Here is a 19,555-nt window from a genome sequence, read left to right on the forward strand (position 1 = left end):
CCATGATGCTATGAAATTAGAAATCAACTACAATAAAAATACTGAAAAAACACATGAAGCTAAATAGTATGTTATTAAACAATAAATGGCTTACCATTGAGATCAAGCAAGCAATCGAAACTACCTGAAAACAAATGAAAATGTAACACAACAACCCAGAATCTACGGGGCACATTGAAAGCAGTCTGAAAGGGGAGTTTATAGCATTACAGGCCTACCTCAAGAAGCAAGAAAATTCTCACATAAACAACCTAATCCTCTCAATAAACTAGAAAAACCACAACAAACAAAGCCCAGAGTAAATAGAAGGAAGGAAATAATAAAGATTAGGGCAGAAATAAATGACACAGAGACTAAAAACAATACAAAAGATTAGGGAAACCAACAGTTGACTTTTTGAAAAGACAAACTAAAGAGACAGAGAGAGGACTCAAATAAAGTCAGAAACAAAAGAGAAGTAACACCTGACACCCTGGAAATACAAAGGATTGCAAAAAAATACTATGAAAAACTGTATACCTTCAAATTGGATAACCTTCATGAAATGGATAAATCCCTAGAAACATACAATCTTCCAAAACTGTATCAGGAAGAATCAGAAAACCTGAACAGACTGATTACAACAAATGAAATTGAAGCAGTAATCAAAAAACTCCCAGCAAATACAAGTTCCGAACCAGATGGCTTCACAGGCAAATTTTACCAAAAATTCACAAGAGAACTAACACCCATCCTTCTCAAACTATTCCAAAAACTTCAGGAGGAAAGAAGACTTCCCAGCTCTTTTTATGATGCCAGCATTATCCTAATTCCGAAAGCAGATAAAGAAACTACAAGAAAGAAAATAATAAGCCGATATCCCAGATGAACATAGATGCTAAAATCCTCAATAAACCCTAAATAGAGTGGCTCAGTTGGTTGAGCATCGTCCCACAAAGCCAAAGATTGCTATTTTGATTCCCAGTCAGAGTCCATGCCTGAGAGAAACAACCCATTGATGTTTCTCTCTTGCATTGATTGGTCTCCCCAGCCCTTTCTCCCCCTTTCTCCCTTTCTCTAAATGTAAATAAGTGAAATCTTAAAAAAATTCTTCTCAAAAGATTCACAAGCCAGATCAAACAATACATGAAAAAGATCATACATCATGATCAAGTGGGATTTATTGAGGGGATGCAAGTTTGGTACATATTTGCAAATCAGTAAATGTGATATATCACATAAACAAGATGAAGGATAAAAACCATATGATGGTATCAATAGATGCAGAAAAAACATTCAATAAAGTCCATTTATGATTAAACCCCTTTTATGATAAAACTTCCCGCAAAGTGGGAATAGAGGGATCATACCTCAAGATAATAATGGCCATATATAAAAACCTACAGCCAACATCATACTCAATGGACAAAAACTGAAAACATTTCGCTGATCAGGAACAAGACAGGAATGTCCACTTTCACCACTCTTATTCAATACATTACTGGAAGTCCTAGTCACAGCAATCAGACAAGAAGAAATAAAAGACATCCAAATTGGAAAGGAGGAAGTAAAACTGTTATTACTTGCAGATGACATGATAATGCAAATAGAATACCCTAATGACTCCACTAAAATCTACTAGATCTAACACATGAATTTGGAAAAGTAACAGGATACAAAATTAATATTCAGAAATCAGTGGCATTTTTATATGCCAAAAATGAAGTACCAGAAACAGAAATTATGGTAAGAAGATAATCCCATTTACTACTGAAACAAAGGAAATAAGGTACCTAGGAATAAACTTAACCAAGGAGGTAAAGACCTGTACTTGGAAAACTACAGGACACTGAGGAAAGGAGATGGTGCCATTACAATGGAGAAGCATGTGAGGATGATGAGCATCATCCTAGTGGTGGTGTTTAGTGTCAGACTTCTTAACTTGGCCAGTGAGTAACACTCGTTGCTGGCATTTTATGCACAGTAGTGAATGTGTGAAGGACTATAATCATAATGTGCTCATTACTTGCCCCTGTTTTATTTTAATATTCAATTATGGTAGTGTTTTAAAAGTTAAATGAAGGATAACAAAAACAAGCTGTGGTATACTTTACACAATGGAATACTACATGGCTGTAAAAAGGAAGAAAATCTTACCTATTGGGACAGCATAGATGGACGTAGTCATTATTATGCTAATTGAAATAAGCCAGTTAGAAAAAAGACAAATACCATATGATCTCACTTATATGTAGAATCTACTGAACGAAATTAACTGAAAAACAAAATAGAAACAGAGGCAGGAATACATGGAATGGACTGATAGCTGTCAGAAGGGAGAGGGGATAGGGGACTGGGAGGAAGAAGGGGAAGGGATTACCTAACGAGCACATATACATAACGCATAGACACGCACAACAGTGTGGTGGTGGTCAGAGGGAAGGAGGATGGGGGCTGGGTGGCGGTGGATAAAGGTGGGAAATGGGGACATCTGTAATAGTGTCAACAATAAAAAAAGTTAAAAAAGAAACAGATTGCAGGTTTCAGGAATTACACATGGACAGCTCTGTATCTGTTGGTATAAAATTCTCAAGAACGTTATAGTTCTCCCATGAATGTCATAGGGATTTGTACCATTAGAGCAAAGTGTCTTCCACAGATCTCCCCTATATAATCATATAACTATTTTGGGGTTTCACAATCTGCTTCCTTGATTTCTCCTGCTTCTTAAGGTCACCCATACTCTCTAGTCCCTCCTCCATCTGCAGAGCCAGTGATATTGCACCTCTCTGACCATTCTTACATAGTCACTTCTTCCTCTCTCAACAGCCAAGAAAGGCTCTCCACTTTTTAAGGGCTATCGAGTATATTGGGGCCACCTAGGTAACCCAGGAAAATCTCCCAAATCTCAATGTCCCTAGTTTAATTATATCTGTGAAGTCCACTCGCCATGTAAGGTAACAGACTACAGGTTCCAGGGATTAGGACATAGACATCTTTGAGGAGACATAATTCTACCTACCACAATATTGTAAAAAAAATAGTAATGATGAAACTCTGGTGTTTAAAATCTCATTTATCACATTGAAAGTAAGTAAAGTTTTATTCACTCTTACTTCTCTTAGGTTTTTGTAAAGCAGAGTTGTTTCCAAGATCCATGAAACCTAGAAAAGAACAGGCAGTGGTGAGAAAACAGAAAGGAACAGATGGAAGTTACAGATCTTAGGATGGCTGTTACTGAAGGAGACCTAGTATACGAGTATAAGGATGTTTGATTTCTTGTTTCTCTCTTTCTTCTAAAGGATCAAAATACCTACTGAAATGAGACATAGGAGTCTGGAATGGGCCCTGGGTCTTGCTTCATTTCTCAATATGACTTTGAAATATACCTTAAATGCCTCTGTTATACCTTAAACTTCATTTTATGCAGGGACTGTAACGGGTATTCCATCTTGTCCGGGTCTTAAGATTTTTGTGAGATATCAGTGCCCCCCCAGCTGGGTCCCCCAAAAGTGACACAACTACTTTATCTTTTATTGCATGCAAATGCACTTGTGCTGCACTTGTGTCGTTGACCTTTTATACCAATCAGCAGCTCACCGAACGCATAATGTTTATTGTGTATCATCTAAAAGCCCAACAAATTACTATTTTTATTTAAAGGAAAAAACAAGAATGCTTGAATAAAGCTTTTGTAACAGAGAGAGTTATTAGTTATCTTTGCTCTTAGGTTTTTTCTGATTGCCTATTCCCTAAACAGGTATTTTTTTAACGTCCACAGGATTTGGAAGAAAAGGAAAACACAGCCAATATTCTATAACCGACAGAGTGGTAAATCTTATGACTCTTCACATTGTTGAAGGATTTGGAATATAAAGATGTGGTGATGATCATTTCTGTCTCTTCTCAACTGAAGGAATGAGATTGCTACAAAATGAAGCAAAGACTCACAATTCTTTATCCCATAGGCAGGACCAAAGAAGACTTGAAAACCAATATTTTTTCACAGGTTTGCAGCTAATTCACTTGGCAGGGAAGCTGGACTTAGCTGCTATGAGTCCATGTACAATCTTTAACTTATCACACTTGGTGTGAAGTCACAGAATTTGTTGCAGAAACATTAATATATTTGAGAATAAGATTTTGCCCCAGGCACTGTTGGGGTCTTTTGTAACAAACAGGATATAAACCACAGTGCACTTCTAAAATAATAAAACATTTTTTTTACACGTGGATTCAGAGGTTTTGAATAAGAAGTATTATGTGCAACATTAGTCTTTTATAATATCAAGAGCAGATAACATTTTTATTTGTTTTTAGATCTTGTTTTAAGGTGTTTTCCTAAGTAGACGTGTTTCCAATATCCACTGAGAAAGTAAGAAGGGAAAACCAATCTCTGATTTGTGCACTAAAGAGCTACAGATCTTACGATTACTCATGCTGCACACAGGATTGAGGAAGCCGCATTTTGGTAACTGTTTTGAGCTCCAGTTTTGCAATGGAAATAATACAGCATCCAGGATGCTAGTTTTATCTTTCCCTTTTTCTCCGTGAGACTTTGTGGGAGACCTTGAAACATTTATGTGTTTGTGTTTGCTCATCTAGAAACAAGAGTAACACTGTCCATCCTGCTTACCCCCTCAGGGTTGCTGTAAAAGAAAAAGTAAGACACTATTTGCAAAGATCCTTTGAAAAGTCACTATATGTTCATAACTTGCTGAAGAACTCTGTCAAAAACAATACTTTGGGTGTCAAAATACCTTATCTATTATCAATGCCTTATCTGCTGACACTAGATAACTGAAGGAACTGGCCCATGACACTGTTCAAAGTTCGTGACCTGATGACAATATGACCTTCCAATAAAGAAATACTTAGCTTTCCTTTCTCTCCAGGAACCACTATAAAAATCCAAACCAACACTTTATGGTCATAGATTTAGTTTTCAAACAAATTAATTACTTTGCTAGTCTATTTCTACTATATAATCAATAGATAGATGCATAGGTTGATTAAGAAGACCTATAAATTAATAGACCTCATCTTCAAAAATGTAAATACAATGATTTCTTATTACCTTGCACATTCCCAAAGGTCAAGTAAAATAAGTGCAGAAAAAGGGATTCCAGAATAAACTGTATCCCTGGTGCAGATTGAACTCAGAATAGATGCTTCAGGAAAGACTGTTAATTCAAGTTCCTGCGGCCCAAGCCTTGAGCTCCCACCTCCTTACCTGGTTTTCTTTTCAGTGCTGAGGTGGAAGCTTCAGGAGGCTTTTCTCTGTCTCTGCATTCTGCAGACTCATCGCTGCTGATCTCTGCACAGAGGAGCAAACTCCTTAGGGTCTCAAGGGTCCCACACACAGGAAACCCTTAAGACAGCACTAGGAGGACCTAGAAGGTAACTGAGATTACCATGGTCTGTGCTCTACTGTGTGTGACCTGCAGGTTGCTCCAGGTCCTACACAGAGGTGGTGAGGGTCAGGCACAGAGGGCAGCTGTGCCCATCCTGGAGCTCTTCTTACCCCACAGTCACCCTGTCTCCCACCTCCACCCTCACTCTACCTCTAACCTTTGCTCTCTATCACTTACCCCGCCATTCTACTTTCTTTCATTCTTATTTTAATTCTCCATTTCCCTTTTGCTTCAGTCTATTTTTTGTAATTATACCTGTTTCTGACAATGGTATCTCTTCATACCTCTTCCTCTTATTTTTATCTCCTTTCATGAATATCTTGGCCCTCTGAATTATTTCCCTTGAATATAGAAAAATATTCTCTGATATCAATACTTAAATTAACCATTTCTTTTTTACATATTTTTCCAATTACTGGGGACATTTTTCTCCTGAGCTAGCTGGATAAGGTGCTGGTCCCCTCCACTCCCTACCTCTAACCCAGGCCACTAGGATAGTCTCCATGGGCCCGATGATGTGCCTGAGACCCCCACCTGGTACGGAGATTCACATCGCACATTCTTTCAGTCAGCCTTACCTATTATGTCAGACTCCTGGTTACCACCACTCCTTGCTTTCCATTCACTTTCTGAATTAAAAAATGGCTTTTCCTTCATTGTGTCCTTCAGATGTGAACAGGAGGAATTCACTGGGATTCTGTGGTGGGGTAGCTCCACTCCTGGACCAAATGAAATAAATGAAGAATTTCATTTGTCTCCCCAAAGGAAGTATGCACCCTCCCTACAATTAAGCCCTTCTCCCTGTATTCCCACTGCAGGGAGAGCTCCCCCACCCTCTCCTTTCCTGCTGCTCAGCTCTGTCCTTCCTTTGTGCCTCTGTTAACTTGGGTTTTTAATTTCAAAAACCCTCTGTTAACTTGGGTTTTAGTTTGTTTTAACTTTTCAAAGTAGCAGCCTATTTTTGTCTGAGAGAGTTCCAGGGCCACTTTGATCACTGTGGGTACCTGGCCTTCTCAGTGGTGTGAGGAGCAGCCCCCTGTGACTTCTTCGTGGTGACTGTCTCCTCCAATTAGACAATGCTTGGTCCTCTCTCTGCTGGTTCTTCGTGCATTGTCCTTTATTCATTTCAACAGTTTTCTTTGTGTCCCCCTCCCCATTTTGTATTTATTGATATTGATTTCCTTCTATGTTTTTCTCTCTTCAGATTATTTCTTTATATTTTTATCATTGTTCACCAGGGCCAGCAGGATCTAAGATGAAGCAGAGGAGGGGCCCAGGACACAACACAAGAGGTCCTGAGGGTGAACCCTTCCTTACGTGTATCCCAGGGTCTTTGTGTCTCACCCTAGACCTGGCCCTGCTGCCCCACCTGATTTTTCAGCTTATCCATTCTCAGTTATGTTGCCTACTTTCTCTTATTCTATTTCAGTCTCTTAATTAGTTTTGTGACCCATGAATGCCTCTTCTATATCAACTTTGTCTTTATATTTTTTTCATTCCTAGTATTCAAATCATCACCACGGTCTCTCCTGTGCCTTTATTCACAATGTGGAGTCCCTCCACCTGCCAGTTCCCCTCTACACTCATCAACCCAAGCCACTCAATCTTACCTGCTGGCTCAGACACTTGGGCACGTTGTTCATTTGCTTGTTGGCTTTCCAGTGCATCGTTGTCATTGATTATATTTGTTTCCATTTTTATGTCTTTCCTTTTAGTGGGGTGCTCTGGGAGCCTATTGTCAGGTGGAGCTGTACCTATGAATCAGGTATAAATCATAGATATTTTGCTTGCCTTCTACATCAATCAGGGTCCAGCAGGAAAAGAGAAATCATTCTAACCTTGTAGAGCAGAAGGAATTGAATCCAGACAAGTATAGTTATACAGCTGATGGAAGAGCTGAGAAAATCAAATGGAAGAGTGGGGAAACCCAAAAATAATAAATAGGAAGCTATAATAGGGACTGGAGATGATGGAAGAATATTTGCACGGGAGGCCCAGAGAACTATGCAAAGGATTCAGCAAATGAGGGACTCTCCCCCAAGGAACGCAGTCATCACTGCTGACCTCTTTCCTGCAGGACAGGCCACCTCAGGATGGAAAATCATCAGCTGAGGCCACAGCCTATTTCAAGCAAGACAGATGCAGAGGCCATGAAGCCAGGTACATGGACAACAGGTCCCAGAGCTGTCAACAGTTGGCAGCAAGCACATGTGAGAAGGAGAGGACCAACCCTCCCAGGCAACTCAGTGTATGAAGACTCTGTTTTCTAAATCTTGGGAGACAATGCACATGACAAGATGGACAATTCTGGGCACTCTGTACTACAAAGAAGCAGCCCTCCCACCACAGCCTATTGCAGAAAGGGACAAGAACAGCAAAGCATCACAGAACAGCCAGAAGGAACAGACCTTTGTAATTGGACTGATCTGGGAAGAGCCAGGGCAGGAATGGATATGAGTTTTCACCAGCTCCTGAAGGAAGAGATTAGAACCTTATTTCAGAATTGAGGTGTGGGCTGTGCAATTCTCCTCCAGTCCCATGTTAATCTTTACATTACAGTACTTGACAACCCCTTCCCCCAGGAATCAATGCAGACCTGCACCCCTGGCCTCAGTCAGGCCATCTCACTATGTCATCCATGAGCTTCTTGGTAATTAGAAATGGCTTGTCTTGTCAGCCACAGACACAAGGAACCTGTTTTAGTCTCTAGAGCTACCCCAGCCTGGTGGTCTTACTGGACTCCCCAGCCTGCTTCATACACACCCTCCCTGCAGGTCTGTTCACTCTGATTTGTGGGCCTTTTCATCAGGGTTCAGCAACTGATTTTCCTTCACTTGCTTTACCTCTTGGTATTCTTCTTTTTGTATCTTCCTTTCTGCATATATTTCCCTATTTTTGTCTCAAGTGTCTGTCCTTTCCATGAGTTTATCTGGGAGTATACGGGGTTTAGAACATGGGCTCTGGGATCAGAAGGCCTGGGTTCATCCTGCTCATTTGACCCCAAGCCAACTGCGTACATGGTCTCTCTGGATTTTTTTCTGCAAATGGGCACATGGTGATACTTCCATCCAAGGGTAGCAGTGAGCACTAAACTCACAACTGCCAGAGTAAATGTTCACTGAGTAAGCTTTCAATAATATGGTTGTTTCGTTGTGTCCTTTTCCCCTCTCCCACCTTTCCTTTCTCTTCTTTTTCTCTCTCAAAATAGCCCTATCCCCTTCTCCACAACTTCTCATTTCTTCTTTTCTCTTTCTCTATGATTGCTTGTCTCCTTCAATGTTCCTACTCTTATACAACATCCCTGACAGTTAAATCAGCTGCTTAATCTGCCATTACTAAATGTCTGCTTTTGATGTTGACTTTGGGCCTATAGTTCCTAACCCTTTGTAGCTTCACATTGATCTTCTCCTACATGGGACTTTTTAAACAATAATTACTTCCAGGTCAGAGCTGTTTTTAAGTCTCATTTCCTGACACACTGGGTTCCTGCTTCTTTGTCTTGGTTATTGAGTCCATGGTCTCTTGTTACAACTACTTCTTAGAAGTTGGCCTCTGTTCAGATGCTCATACAAACACTCTTCCCTGCATTTTCTATTCTCATCAGACGTTCTCTCCTGATTCCCAAAATCCACTCAGAGCTCAGGTCCCACTTCCCTTTCTCTTTTCTTCTTAGCAGAAGAGAAACAGTTTTTATTTGCAATCACCTCGTTCAAGGCTTAGTTGAGTAATAGGGTTCTCTGCACTCTCTTCTTTCACACTTGCTTGGTCACAAATTTCCTTTAGGATCGCTGAACAGAGAGAGAAAAGAAGTCAGAGATCTGTATCACAGCTCAGGGACATCATTTCAAGTGTGTATATTTAGGAATTTTCAGCCATCTGGTCACTCAGAATTCAGTGAGTCCCAGTCCTCATGGTCAAGTTCCACACCATACTTGGTACAGAAAAGAGAACCCTCCAAAAGGAAGCCCTTATGTTACCCACACAGAAAGGAACCACTTGAGTGTCAGGATAAAGGAGTCATGGAAAACATCGTGAGCTTGTTATTTATGTAAAAGAAATGCACAAATAGCTGGAAAAGCCTGTGTCAAATAAAAGATGGAAGTGAAGTGTGTTTTCTGACCTCTTCAAACTATAAGGAAAATACAGAAATTTACTTGGGAGAAGGACAAAGATCCTATAAGTGACTGCATGTATGAAAGTGAAAGCACAGAAACTTGAAATAAATGTTTGTTTAAGATAGGGTAGAGTTTATTGTGTTGGGAAGATGAGCACTTCCCAAAGAGACAGCAGAGGACACAGGAAGAACTAGAAAGACCTCCAGGGGATGCAGATCCCAGGAGACTCTCTGAAGCTGCCAGGAGGGAGTGAATATTGTGGCCCTGGAGGATGTCCCAAGAGGCCTGGACCAGGGCCTGGGAGGCTGCCAAAAAGGTGAGACCAGTGCACCAGCCAAGTGCTTTCCCCAGAGCATCTGCACTACTCAGTGCAACTAATTCTTTTTCCTGTGAATTCTCCATTGTTATTTGGAGATCTTGGTGGATACTAAACTGCATTGAAATAAAATTTCTTTCCAGCAAGTCAAAACAAAAATTATGGGAAGAACAAAATATAATGAGGGACAATCATTTTAAAATTATTGGCTGGACAGTTTGAACCACAAATTCAGACTACAGTTAGAAATTATACATTGTGAGTCTTAGGAGAAAGTGGTGAATCAAACCCTTTCATGTGGTATCAAACACAGTTTGTGGCAGAGAAATTGATTTTGAGATTATTTGATTGGTTTGTCTTACCCCTGGTGGAGAAAGAGCTAATACAGCCATTATTATCTTTGTTTAAGGGCCAATTTGACCTGGGTTAATTTTCTTGCTCATTACTCTGGGCACCTGATGAAGGTGGTCTCTCTTTTCTGTATTACCAGATCAACAATGGGTTTAGGGTGAAAAATGACCCATAACTGGACTCAGAAGGACTCCATGTAAACTATAAGCTGTAGCTGGTCTTCCTCCAATGTGGTGACTCTTGTCACCACAGTTGTAGGAAGCACCACAACTGTAACTCAGTTGTCTCTAATGGGGTCCCTGAAAGCAATGACTACAGAATTGTTACATGAGACATTGACTCCCCTCGTCTTGGTGCTGCTAAGCCAGGTGGATCCTGCACCCACAGCTGAGCTGTCAGCTGAGGCAGATGGTAGGGTACTTGATGGTCTGCTATTTGGACACGTGAAAAAAGAGCAGTAACTGATGGTGCCTTACTCAGGTGCAGTGGTTCTTGTCGTTTATTCTTGGAAGTAAATCTGACGTGACTGTGACTCTAATTGTTGTGTGAGTTTAAATGCTTAGTTAAGCAGACCTCCAGGTGTATTTTATACTGTAATCACTATACCAAAAGCTTCAAGAAGGCTCATGATGTCTGTATTCTTAATTGCTATGTCACCTCAGACCAGCATCATGTGTGACACATGCTCAAAATATATTTGTCAGAAAAATTTGCCGCAGACATTGAAAGGTAGGCTATAAACCTCATTACCATCTCTGAAGCCTTCACAAATGCCATTTAAATCAGGGTAGTTCTTCGTCATGAACTCGCTGAACAAGATTTCCAGAAGTGGCAGGTGACATATTTCCTCCATGTTATCGAGGATTGCATACACCACTTTTGGTACGGCCAACAGGTTTTCACAAGATTTTTTAGACTCCTTAAAAAATAGTGAACAGGGAAATATGAATACAGAATTTTAAGTTACAGAAGAGCCCTAGAAAGTGATTTCATTTTAATGTATTACAATTCTCCTACATAGGTATCTTCTCATGTACAGTTTTAAAATTTCCCCATATTAGTATAGCTACAAATAAGTAAATCTTTTTTCCTTAAAAATACGCATTTGTGCATTTGATCTCGTCATTCCCATTTATATTAGACGGAAGGAGGAGCAATATGCAGAATGAAAATTGGTTTAAAGTTAAATGATATGTAGCCCTTTCAGAATCTGGCAAAATATTTTAGGAATTGACTGAGCGGGTGATAGGCTGATGTTCTATTGAATGAAAAACAATTGTCCCTTCCCTAGGGGCAACTTGGCCTGGCAAAGCTCAAGGAAGCCAGGTGGTCATTTTTCCCTTCCTGTGAGCTTTGCTGTAAAGTAGCCTAATCATAGAGAAAGAGAAGATTTGCATCTTTGTATCTCCACCAATATCTTTTGCTAAAATTATCTAAATTTCAAGATTCCAGAAATAACAAAGGAAAAGAAAACTGAAAGCTGTTGGAGGGAGACTAGCATGTAACTACTTAGAACTTTGTCCTAACAATGTATTCATTTTCTGTGGATTTTAATGTTCTCAGATCAAAGCATTTAAATTGATGTTCATTGGAGTAAAATGCTGTGTAAATTATTTTATTAAATCAGTTGATTAAAGTTATTCATCCATTCATTAAAAATACATTTAATCTCTAGTTTATGCTATATTGTACATCTAACACCTACAAGGCATTATATTGTACACCTATAGGGCCCATAACCTTCAGATACAACCAATCTCCAGTGTTTTTCACCTTGACTCTAAGGGGCACCAAAATGTCCCATTCCTTCAGTCAGGAACATGACTGCCTCCCATGATGCCTTCTTCTCCTTTTCACCTTATAGGAACACTTAAAAGAGTGGTTGGGAAGACCCCCACTTACAGGAGACCCCTCACTTGTCTCTGTGTGCCCTGACATTTGATTCCAAACCACCAAAACAACTAATGTGGGGCTGGTTTACCAGATTGTGACATAATAATCTTCACTTACTTTATATGTTTTATTGGTGATGAATTCACGGTCACGAAGGGTCTCAAGGAAAGGAAATGGTGTTTTTATTGCATCTGAAATCTCAACCTTACGTTCTTTGAAGTGTTTGAAGGCAATCTCACACATAAGTCTGTTTTGTTTTGCAAACATCCTAGGGGGAAAAGATACTGTGATAAAATAGTAATGAAGATTTTGAAGTGCCAGTGGAGGGTGTAACATTTTATACATGAAGGATAGAATGTGAAGAAGCAACATGTATAAAATAAGAGGTTCTGAGTAGAGACCATAAATGGAATTGGCTCAGTCAGCAAAGACAGAACAGAAGGAAACATGGAGGATCAGACAAACGTATATATTATTGAAAATGTCCAGAGTGCTCCAATCAAAGCCGCTATAAACATATCTTTTTACAAACATGTCAGCAATGTTTTTATTAAAACCTTTTATTCAACACGGTATTGGAAGTTCTAGCCATAGCAATGAGAAAAGTCAAAGGCATAAAAGGAATATAAATTGGAAAGAAGTAAAACTCTCATTCTTAGAGGATGACATGATATTATATTAGAAAACCCTAAAAAACTCTACCGCCAAACTTAGAACCAATAAATGACATCAATAAAGTTGCAGGATACAGAATCAATATACAAAAATCTGCTGTGTTTCTACACATCAATAAGAAATGATCATAAGAAGAAATTAAGAAAACAATCCCTTTTACAATTGCATCAATAAGTATAAAATACTTAGGGACAATTTTAACCAAGGAGGTGAAACACTATTACTATGAAAACAATAAAACATTGAAGATTTCTGGCCAAGATGGAGGCAGTAGGTAGATCCACTGTGCCTCCTTGCACAACCAAAAGAAGGACAACCACAAATTTAAAAACAAAAAACATTCAGAATGGACAGAAAATCAAACTGTATGGAATTCTAACAACAAAGAAGTTATAGAAGAAACATTCATCCAGACCAGTAGAAGGAAAAAGACGGGTGGCTGGGGTGGTGGGTACCTGTGGTAAGGCAGCAGCCAGAAGACCAGGGCAGGCAGGGCTTTGGTTGGTGGACTAGGTGGCCCCACATTTGCATGTGGATAAACTGGGAGGAACAACTGGGGAGCGAGATAGACCACACCACTCAGGGTTCCAGTGTGGTGAAAAAAAGCCTCAAAATCTCTGACTGAAAAAAACCATTGGGGTCGTGGTGGTGGGAGAAACTCCAGCCTCACAGGAGAGTTCATTGGAGAGACCCACAGGAGCCTAAAATGTGCACAAAACCACCCACTCGGGTATCAACATCAGAAGGGCCCAATTTGCTTGTGGCTATCTGGGGAAGTGACTGAAAGGCGGCAAAGAACTGAGCAAGCAGCATTGTTTCCACTTGGACCCCTCCCCCACATACAGTGCCACAACGCATCCATGTGGGTTGCCCCACTCCAGTGAATGCCTAAGGCTCTGTCCCTTATTACATAACAGGCCAAGACAAAAAAAAAATGGCCCAAATGAAAGAACAGATGAAAGCTCCAGAAAAAATACAACTAAGCAACAAAGAGATAGCCAACCTATGAGATGCACAGTTCAAAACACTGCTAATCAGGATGCTCACAGAAATAGTGGAGTATGGTTACAAAATAGAGGAAAAAGTGAAGGCTATGAAAAGTGAAATGAAGGAAAATGTACAGGGAACTAACAATGATGGGAAGGAAACCAGGACTCAATCAATAGTTTAGACCAGAAGGAAGGAATAAACATTCAATTGGAACAGAATGAAGAAACAAGAACTCAAAAAAAAAAAAAATGAGGAGAGCCTTAGGAACCTCTGGGACAACTTTAAACGTTCTAACATCTGAATCATAGGGGTGCCAGAATAAGATGTAGAGCAAGAAATTGATAACTTATTTGAAAAAATAATGAAAGAGAACTTCCCCAATCTGACAAAGGAAATAGACTTCCAGGAAGTCCAGGAAGCTCAGAGAGTCCCAAAGAAAGTGAACCCAAGGAAACATACACTAAGGCACATCATAATTACATTACCCAAGGTAAAAGATAAGGAGAGAATCTTAGAAGCAGCAAGAGGAAATGAGACAGTTCCCTACAAAGGAGTCAAGTGATTTCTCCAAAGAATCCTTACAAGCAAGAAAGGTCTAGAAAGAAATATTCAAAGTCATGAAAGACAAGGACCTACATCCAAGAATACTCTACCCAGCAAAGTTATCATGTAGAATGGAAGGAAAGATAAAATGCTTGCCAAATAAAGACAAGTTAAAGGAGTTCATCATCATCAAGCCCTTATTATATAAAATGTTAAAGGGACTTATCTAAGAAGAAGAAGATCAAAAATATAAACAGTAAAATGACAACAAACTCACAACTATCAGCAAATGAAACTAAAAAACAAAAACAAAAACAAACTGCGGAAACAACTAGAACAGGAACAGAATCAGAGAAATGGAAATCACATGGAGGGTTACTAGCTGGAAGGCGGAGAGGAGGAATGGGAGAAAAGGTACAGGGAATAAGTAGCATAAATGGTAGGTAGAAAACAGGCAGGGGGAGGTTAAGAATAGTATAGGAAATGAGGAAGCTAAAGAACTTACATGTACAACCCATGGACATGCACTATGGGGTCGGGGAAAAATGCGGGTAGGAGGGGGTGTGCAGGGCAAAGGGGAATAAGGTGGGGGAATGGGATAACTGTAATAGAAAAATCAATAAAATATATTGAACAATAAAACAATGATAAACAAAAATTGAAGAAGATACAAATAAGTGGAAAAATATATCATGCTCATGAATTTGAAGGATTAATATTGTTAAAGTGTCCTTATTACCTAAAGTAATATACAGATTCCATGCAATCCCTATTAAAACACATTGTTCTCAGAATTAGAACTAATCCTAGAATTTATATGGAACCACAAAAACCCCCAAATAACCAAAGAAATCTTGAGAAGAAACAAGGTGGGAAGCATCATGCTACCTGACATCAAACTATACTATAAAGATCTAATAATAAAGACAGCGTAGAATTGGTAAAAAAAAAGTTATTTAAAAAAATTTGGAAACACCTAGCCACTATTTTAAGAAAAACTATATAAAATAGATGAAAGCTGACATAATACAAATTCTCCAAATATGGAAAATATTATAGTAAACAATGAAATGATGAGATCATTCAGTGATGTCTACCATTACAATAGTTTACACACATATATGTTTTAGCTAATACAATAGGATAAGGAAAAGAATTCATGGGTATAAATACTAAAATAAAACATGGCATTATATGATATATGATTACATATAGAGAAATGATAGGAACCTAATTACATTCCCTAAAGTCTAGAAAAAAAATTTGCCAAGAGGCATGAATTTTTAAAGAAGATACATGAACAGATTTTATTTGCAACAACATATGTTGAAAAGAAAGAAAATATTACTTCAAACACAATAGTAAATACACATGCATATATTTATAAACATCTAAAAGTTATGAAGTATATGAAAGAAACTATAACGTCTTATTGAAGATAATTAAACAAGATCTAAATTAATGGAGATGTAGAAGGTGCCTCCAGTTAGGAAAACATAACAATTTTAAAGTCTCAATCTTTCTGAAATTATTGTAAAAGTCCCCTTTTAGTGCACCTGCAATTTGTAATCCTATTGAAAGTGGATAAGGTAATTTAAAAATGCATATGACAGGAAAAATATCTGAGTCAAGCAAAGTATAAGAAACAAGTAAGTAGAAGAAAATGTAATAGGTTTAATATTAAAAATACAGTAAGATATTAACAGAATGTAGAAAAATATTTTCAGCACACATGTGTAATAATTAATATGATATACTAAGACTCCAGCCTATTGACAAAATATGACATATTATCCCCCCCCAAATGGATTTAAATGGTCACTCAGGGAAAATAAAATTAAAATGTCCATTAAACATATGAATACATATAAACTAAAACATCAGTGAGAAACAATTTCTCACCCACTAGATTGGCAAACACAATTTCATAAGTTACAATGCAGTGTGGGAGAAGATTCAGAGAAGCAGACATTTATTACTGCTGTGAGCATGAACTGCAACAGCTGGGACTGCATAAAAGTGAACATGAGAACACTTTTTGAAAAACATCTAGGAGAAAGTATTTGTGCTTCGGGTTATAGACATAAAGGTAGCTGTAACATCAAAAGCTAGATCCAGTAAAAAATAACCTGATAAATTAGTAAAAAATAGTAAATATTTTGTGCTTTGAAAGACACCATTAAAAAATGAAAAATACTAGTCCCAGAGCAGAGAATGAGAACCTAGGCTTGGTCAAGGACAAGGAGTTCTGCTGGGAGCAAGGAGGACAGGTGAGCTTGTAAGGGTCAGGCAGGGCTGGAGTGAGGGTTCACAACACACAGTCAGATTCTCCCTTCGGATACACGGTCAAGTTTTACAGGCCAAAAAACGAAAGAAGGCATGTCAAATGTCCGTGAAAAGCAGAGAGGAATTCCCCAAAGGCTCACCATTTGGAGCTGGCCAAGACCATGATGATGAGGTCCAGAGAACATAGAGCTGAAAGCTGGGAAGCCACTTCCCCCCAGGAAAGCAGAGCTCAGCTCTGGCCACACCTGGGGACTGATTACCTGGCCTTTACACAGACAGAGGGCTACAGCTGGGAGATGAGGAAACCCACAGACTCAGCATTCCAAAAAATTAGTAGTAACAAAAATCCACAAGATTTACTAAAAATTAAGTAGTTGTCATAGAAGCAAACTTGAGACGACTATTATGAACAGGAAGTAAAAAGATGATTTATGAGGGACAAATAAGTCTATGAAGGCTACAGTTGCATGCGGGGAAGAAGAGTTTTACCCCCAAAATTAAAAAAATACATTTTGTAGATATTAGAGAAGCAACTTTCCCTGAAGTGAAGGTAGAATTGACTCTGCCACCTCACTAAACAAGAACTCTGGTTAAAGACAGTGTGTGTGGAATTTACCAGTAACCTTCAGCATAGCTTTTGTGTACTTGTGTACATATAGCTTTTGTGTACTTGTATCAAAGTATACTTTTGTGTACACATAGTATGTACTTGTGATAAACAGGGTGCATCTATCTTATAAAATCAATATTATATGTTTTTACTCTAATTTGAAAACTTTAGTAAGATAAAAGTTGCCATAAAAAGTTAAAAGACAAGGAAGCATATTGATAAGTCCAGAGTATGTAGCAAACTCTCCCTTGTCATTAAAGGAAGGACAATCACCTCGACTTTTACATTGGCCAAAATGAAACCAACAATTCATGGAAGAGGCAATTTAAATGGACAGTAAACTTGAAAACCTGTTCAACCTCCCATGCAATCAGAGAATACACACTAACAGGCTGCATCCCTTTATCCAGCACCTTTGTGAAGTCTGGGTGTGAAGAGATGGCTCATTAGCCAGTGGCGGGAGAATACAGTGGTTCAGCCATGAGGAAGGCAATTTGGTAGGACCTATGAACAAGTGAATATTAGTACCCTTTGCCTGAACAATTCTACCTTTTGTTTTCTGACACAAGACAATACTTGTATATATGCAAAAACATAAAGAAATATGTAATTGTTATTATCACAGTTTGTTGGTAACAGTGAACAATTGAAAACAACACAAACGTTTTAAATGAAACATAATTTAACAATTATGGAAGACAACTTCATGGAGCAGTGTGCAGCTTTAATAAGAATGAGGTAGATTCATATGCTTATTAACATGAAAAATCTCTAATAATTTTAATATTGAAATTTAAAAAATGTAAAATCCAGAATGATATATACAATATAATCTCACTCATTAAAAAATAAGACAGAAATTATGCATTTAGGAAAACAAGTCATGTGTATAAATGCATAGAAGAGACATAAAAGGCTGTGGCCACAACACTCCGCAGCCCCAGGATGGGAAGAGCAGGGGTGGTGTTGAATGGGTCAACTTCCCTCTATATACATCTATGTCACTTGAAATTTTATGACCAAAAATGTGTATTGTATTTTTGTACTAAATATCAAACAATCAAACTTACTAAGTAATGTAATTCCTGACCCATTAGTAAAGAAAAGGGTAGGATTTCTAGCCTTTTCCTTGTCAGAGATATCCATCCAGGGCAGAAAATCAAAGCACAAATGGAAATCACCAGCCTACACTGGTCTTTGTCATCTTTTTACTTCTGCTTCCTTTTAACTTCCTTATTAAGATCCCTGGATGAAGACCCAGACCCCCTGCCCGAGACAGGAATAGATCTGGAGCTGACCCATCCCGAGGTCAGGTAGGAGATCAAGCCACCCAGATTTGAAAAGTCAGATGTTTATCCTGAATTTTATATTTCCTAAAGTACCATCTTCGAAATGGCCCAGGTGAAGATATAGGAAGCCTAAAGGAAACAAGAGGGTTCAGAGGTCATGAGAAAATAACAAATCCCTTTCTCAAAGTGTCAGAAGTGACAGCCTAGTCCAGATGTGCCACAGCTAGCAGCAGTTGTGAGACAAGAATCCTGTGGACTGTGTCAGCTGTGCTCACATCAGCAGCTGTCCCTCTGAAGTTTAAAGATCCAATTCCCTCACTACATACTCCCGCATTCCATTATACTGCATGTGAGCGTACATGTAAAGCAGGACTAAGTTCAAGGTTTAGACGAGTGTCTAACGACAGGCACTAAAGCAGCAGCACAGCCAGAGACGAAGTTAAAAGAAGGAAGACAGAGACTGACCTGGTGCTGAGATCACTGCCCCCACTGGCCATGGTCCTGTCCTGGGCCCTGCCAGGACTTCAGATCCTTTCTGAACCCCCAGCCCGGTTTCAGTGTGGCTGTCCAACCCTGAGCAGGAAGTGTGTGAATTGACTCAGCCAAGGAGCGCTCCACCCAAATGGGGAAAATAAAAGTGAAAGTAACTTTTCAAGTGTTGTCTCCTGCCTCCTGCAGGCCCAGGGTAGTTCTCAGCCATCAGGACCTGTGGCAACAGGAATGGAGTTCAAGAAGGGGACAGTCAGGACCTGGAGGACCAGGGTGGGGGACTCCAGCAATGAGCAGGACCCCCCATCCCCCCATTAACTCTCTTTATTTGGACCAAGACACAAAAAACATCAGTGAATCCCAATGTTCTCACAGGCTTAACTAAGAGCATGCAGAGGAACAGAGTTAGGTCTCCATGTTCAGATACAGGGCTGGAGAAGCACCATTCTTATAGCGGTGGTTTCCATGGTTTTTCTCTGAGTCAGACTCCCTCTATCTGGAACTAAGGGTTCTTGCCCAATTAAATTTAAGATACAGAGGAAAGTTCTACCCTCTCTCCACCTCTGTCCTTTCTTTTCCCCCAAAGGGGCAAACATCAATCCAGA

General features: G+C 39.2%; 1 protein-coding gene across 1 annotated transcript in view; it reads right to left on the bottom strand.

Annotated features, from left to right (window-relative positions):
• The window catches only part of LOC114495407 (nuclear body protein SP140-like), a 38,688-nt gene extending 19,624 nt beyond the window's left edge, over positions 1-19,064 (bottom strand). Inside the window, exons 1-10 of the mRNA XM_036025013.1 lie at positions 18,927-19,064; positions 12,186-12,336; positions 10,926-11,094; positions 9,098-9,181; positions 7,802-7,864; positions 7,004-7,147; positions 5,972-6,112; positions 5,213-5,296; positions 3,099-3,143; positions 946-954 (exon numbers count right to left, since the gene is read on the bottom strand). Coding sequence (XP_035880906.1) covers positions 946-954; positions 3,099-3,143; positions 5,213-5,296; positions 5,972-6,112; positions 7,004-7,147; positions 7,802-7,864; positions 9,098-9,181; positions 10,926-11,094; positions 12,186-12,336; positions 18,927-18,958 — 922 coding nt within the window. The 5' untranslated portion in view covers positions 18,959-19,064. The remainder of the gene's footprint in view (positions 1-945; positions 955-3,098; positions 3,144-5,212; positions 5,297-5,971; positions 6,113-7,003; positions 7,148-7,801; positions 7,865-9,097; positions 9,182-10,925; positions 11,095-12,185; positions 12,337-18,926) is intronic.
• Between the last annotated feature and the right edge of the window lie 491 nt (positions 19,065-19,555).

This window comes from Phyllostomus discolor, chromosome 4 (assembly GCF_004126475.2).
Source record: "Phyllostomus discolor isolate MPI-MPIP mPhyDis1 chromosome 4, mPhyDis1.pri.v3, whole genome shotgun sequence".
Classification (NCBI taxonomy): domain Eukaryota; kingdom Metazoa; phylum Chordata; class Mammalia; order Chiroptera; family Phyllostomidae; genus Phyllostomus; species Phyllostomus discolor.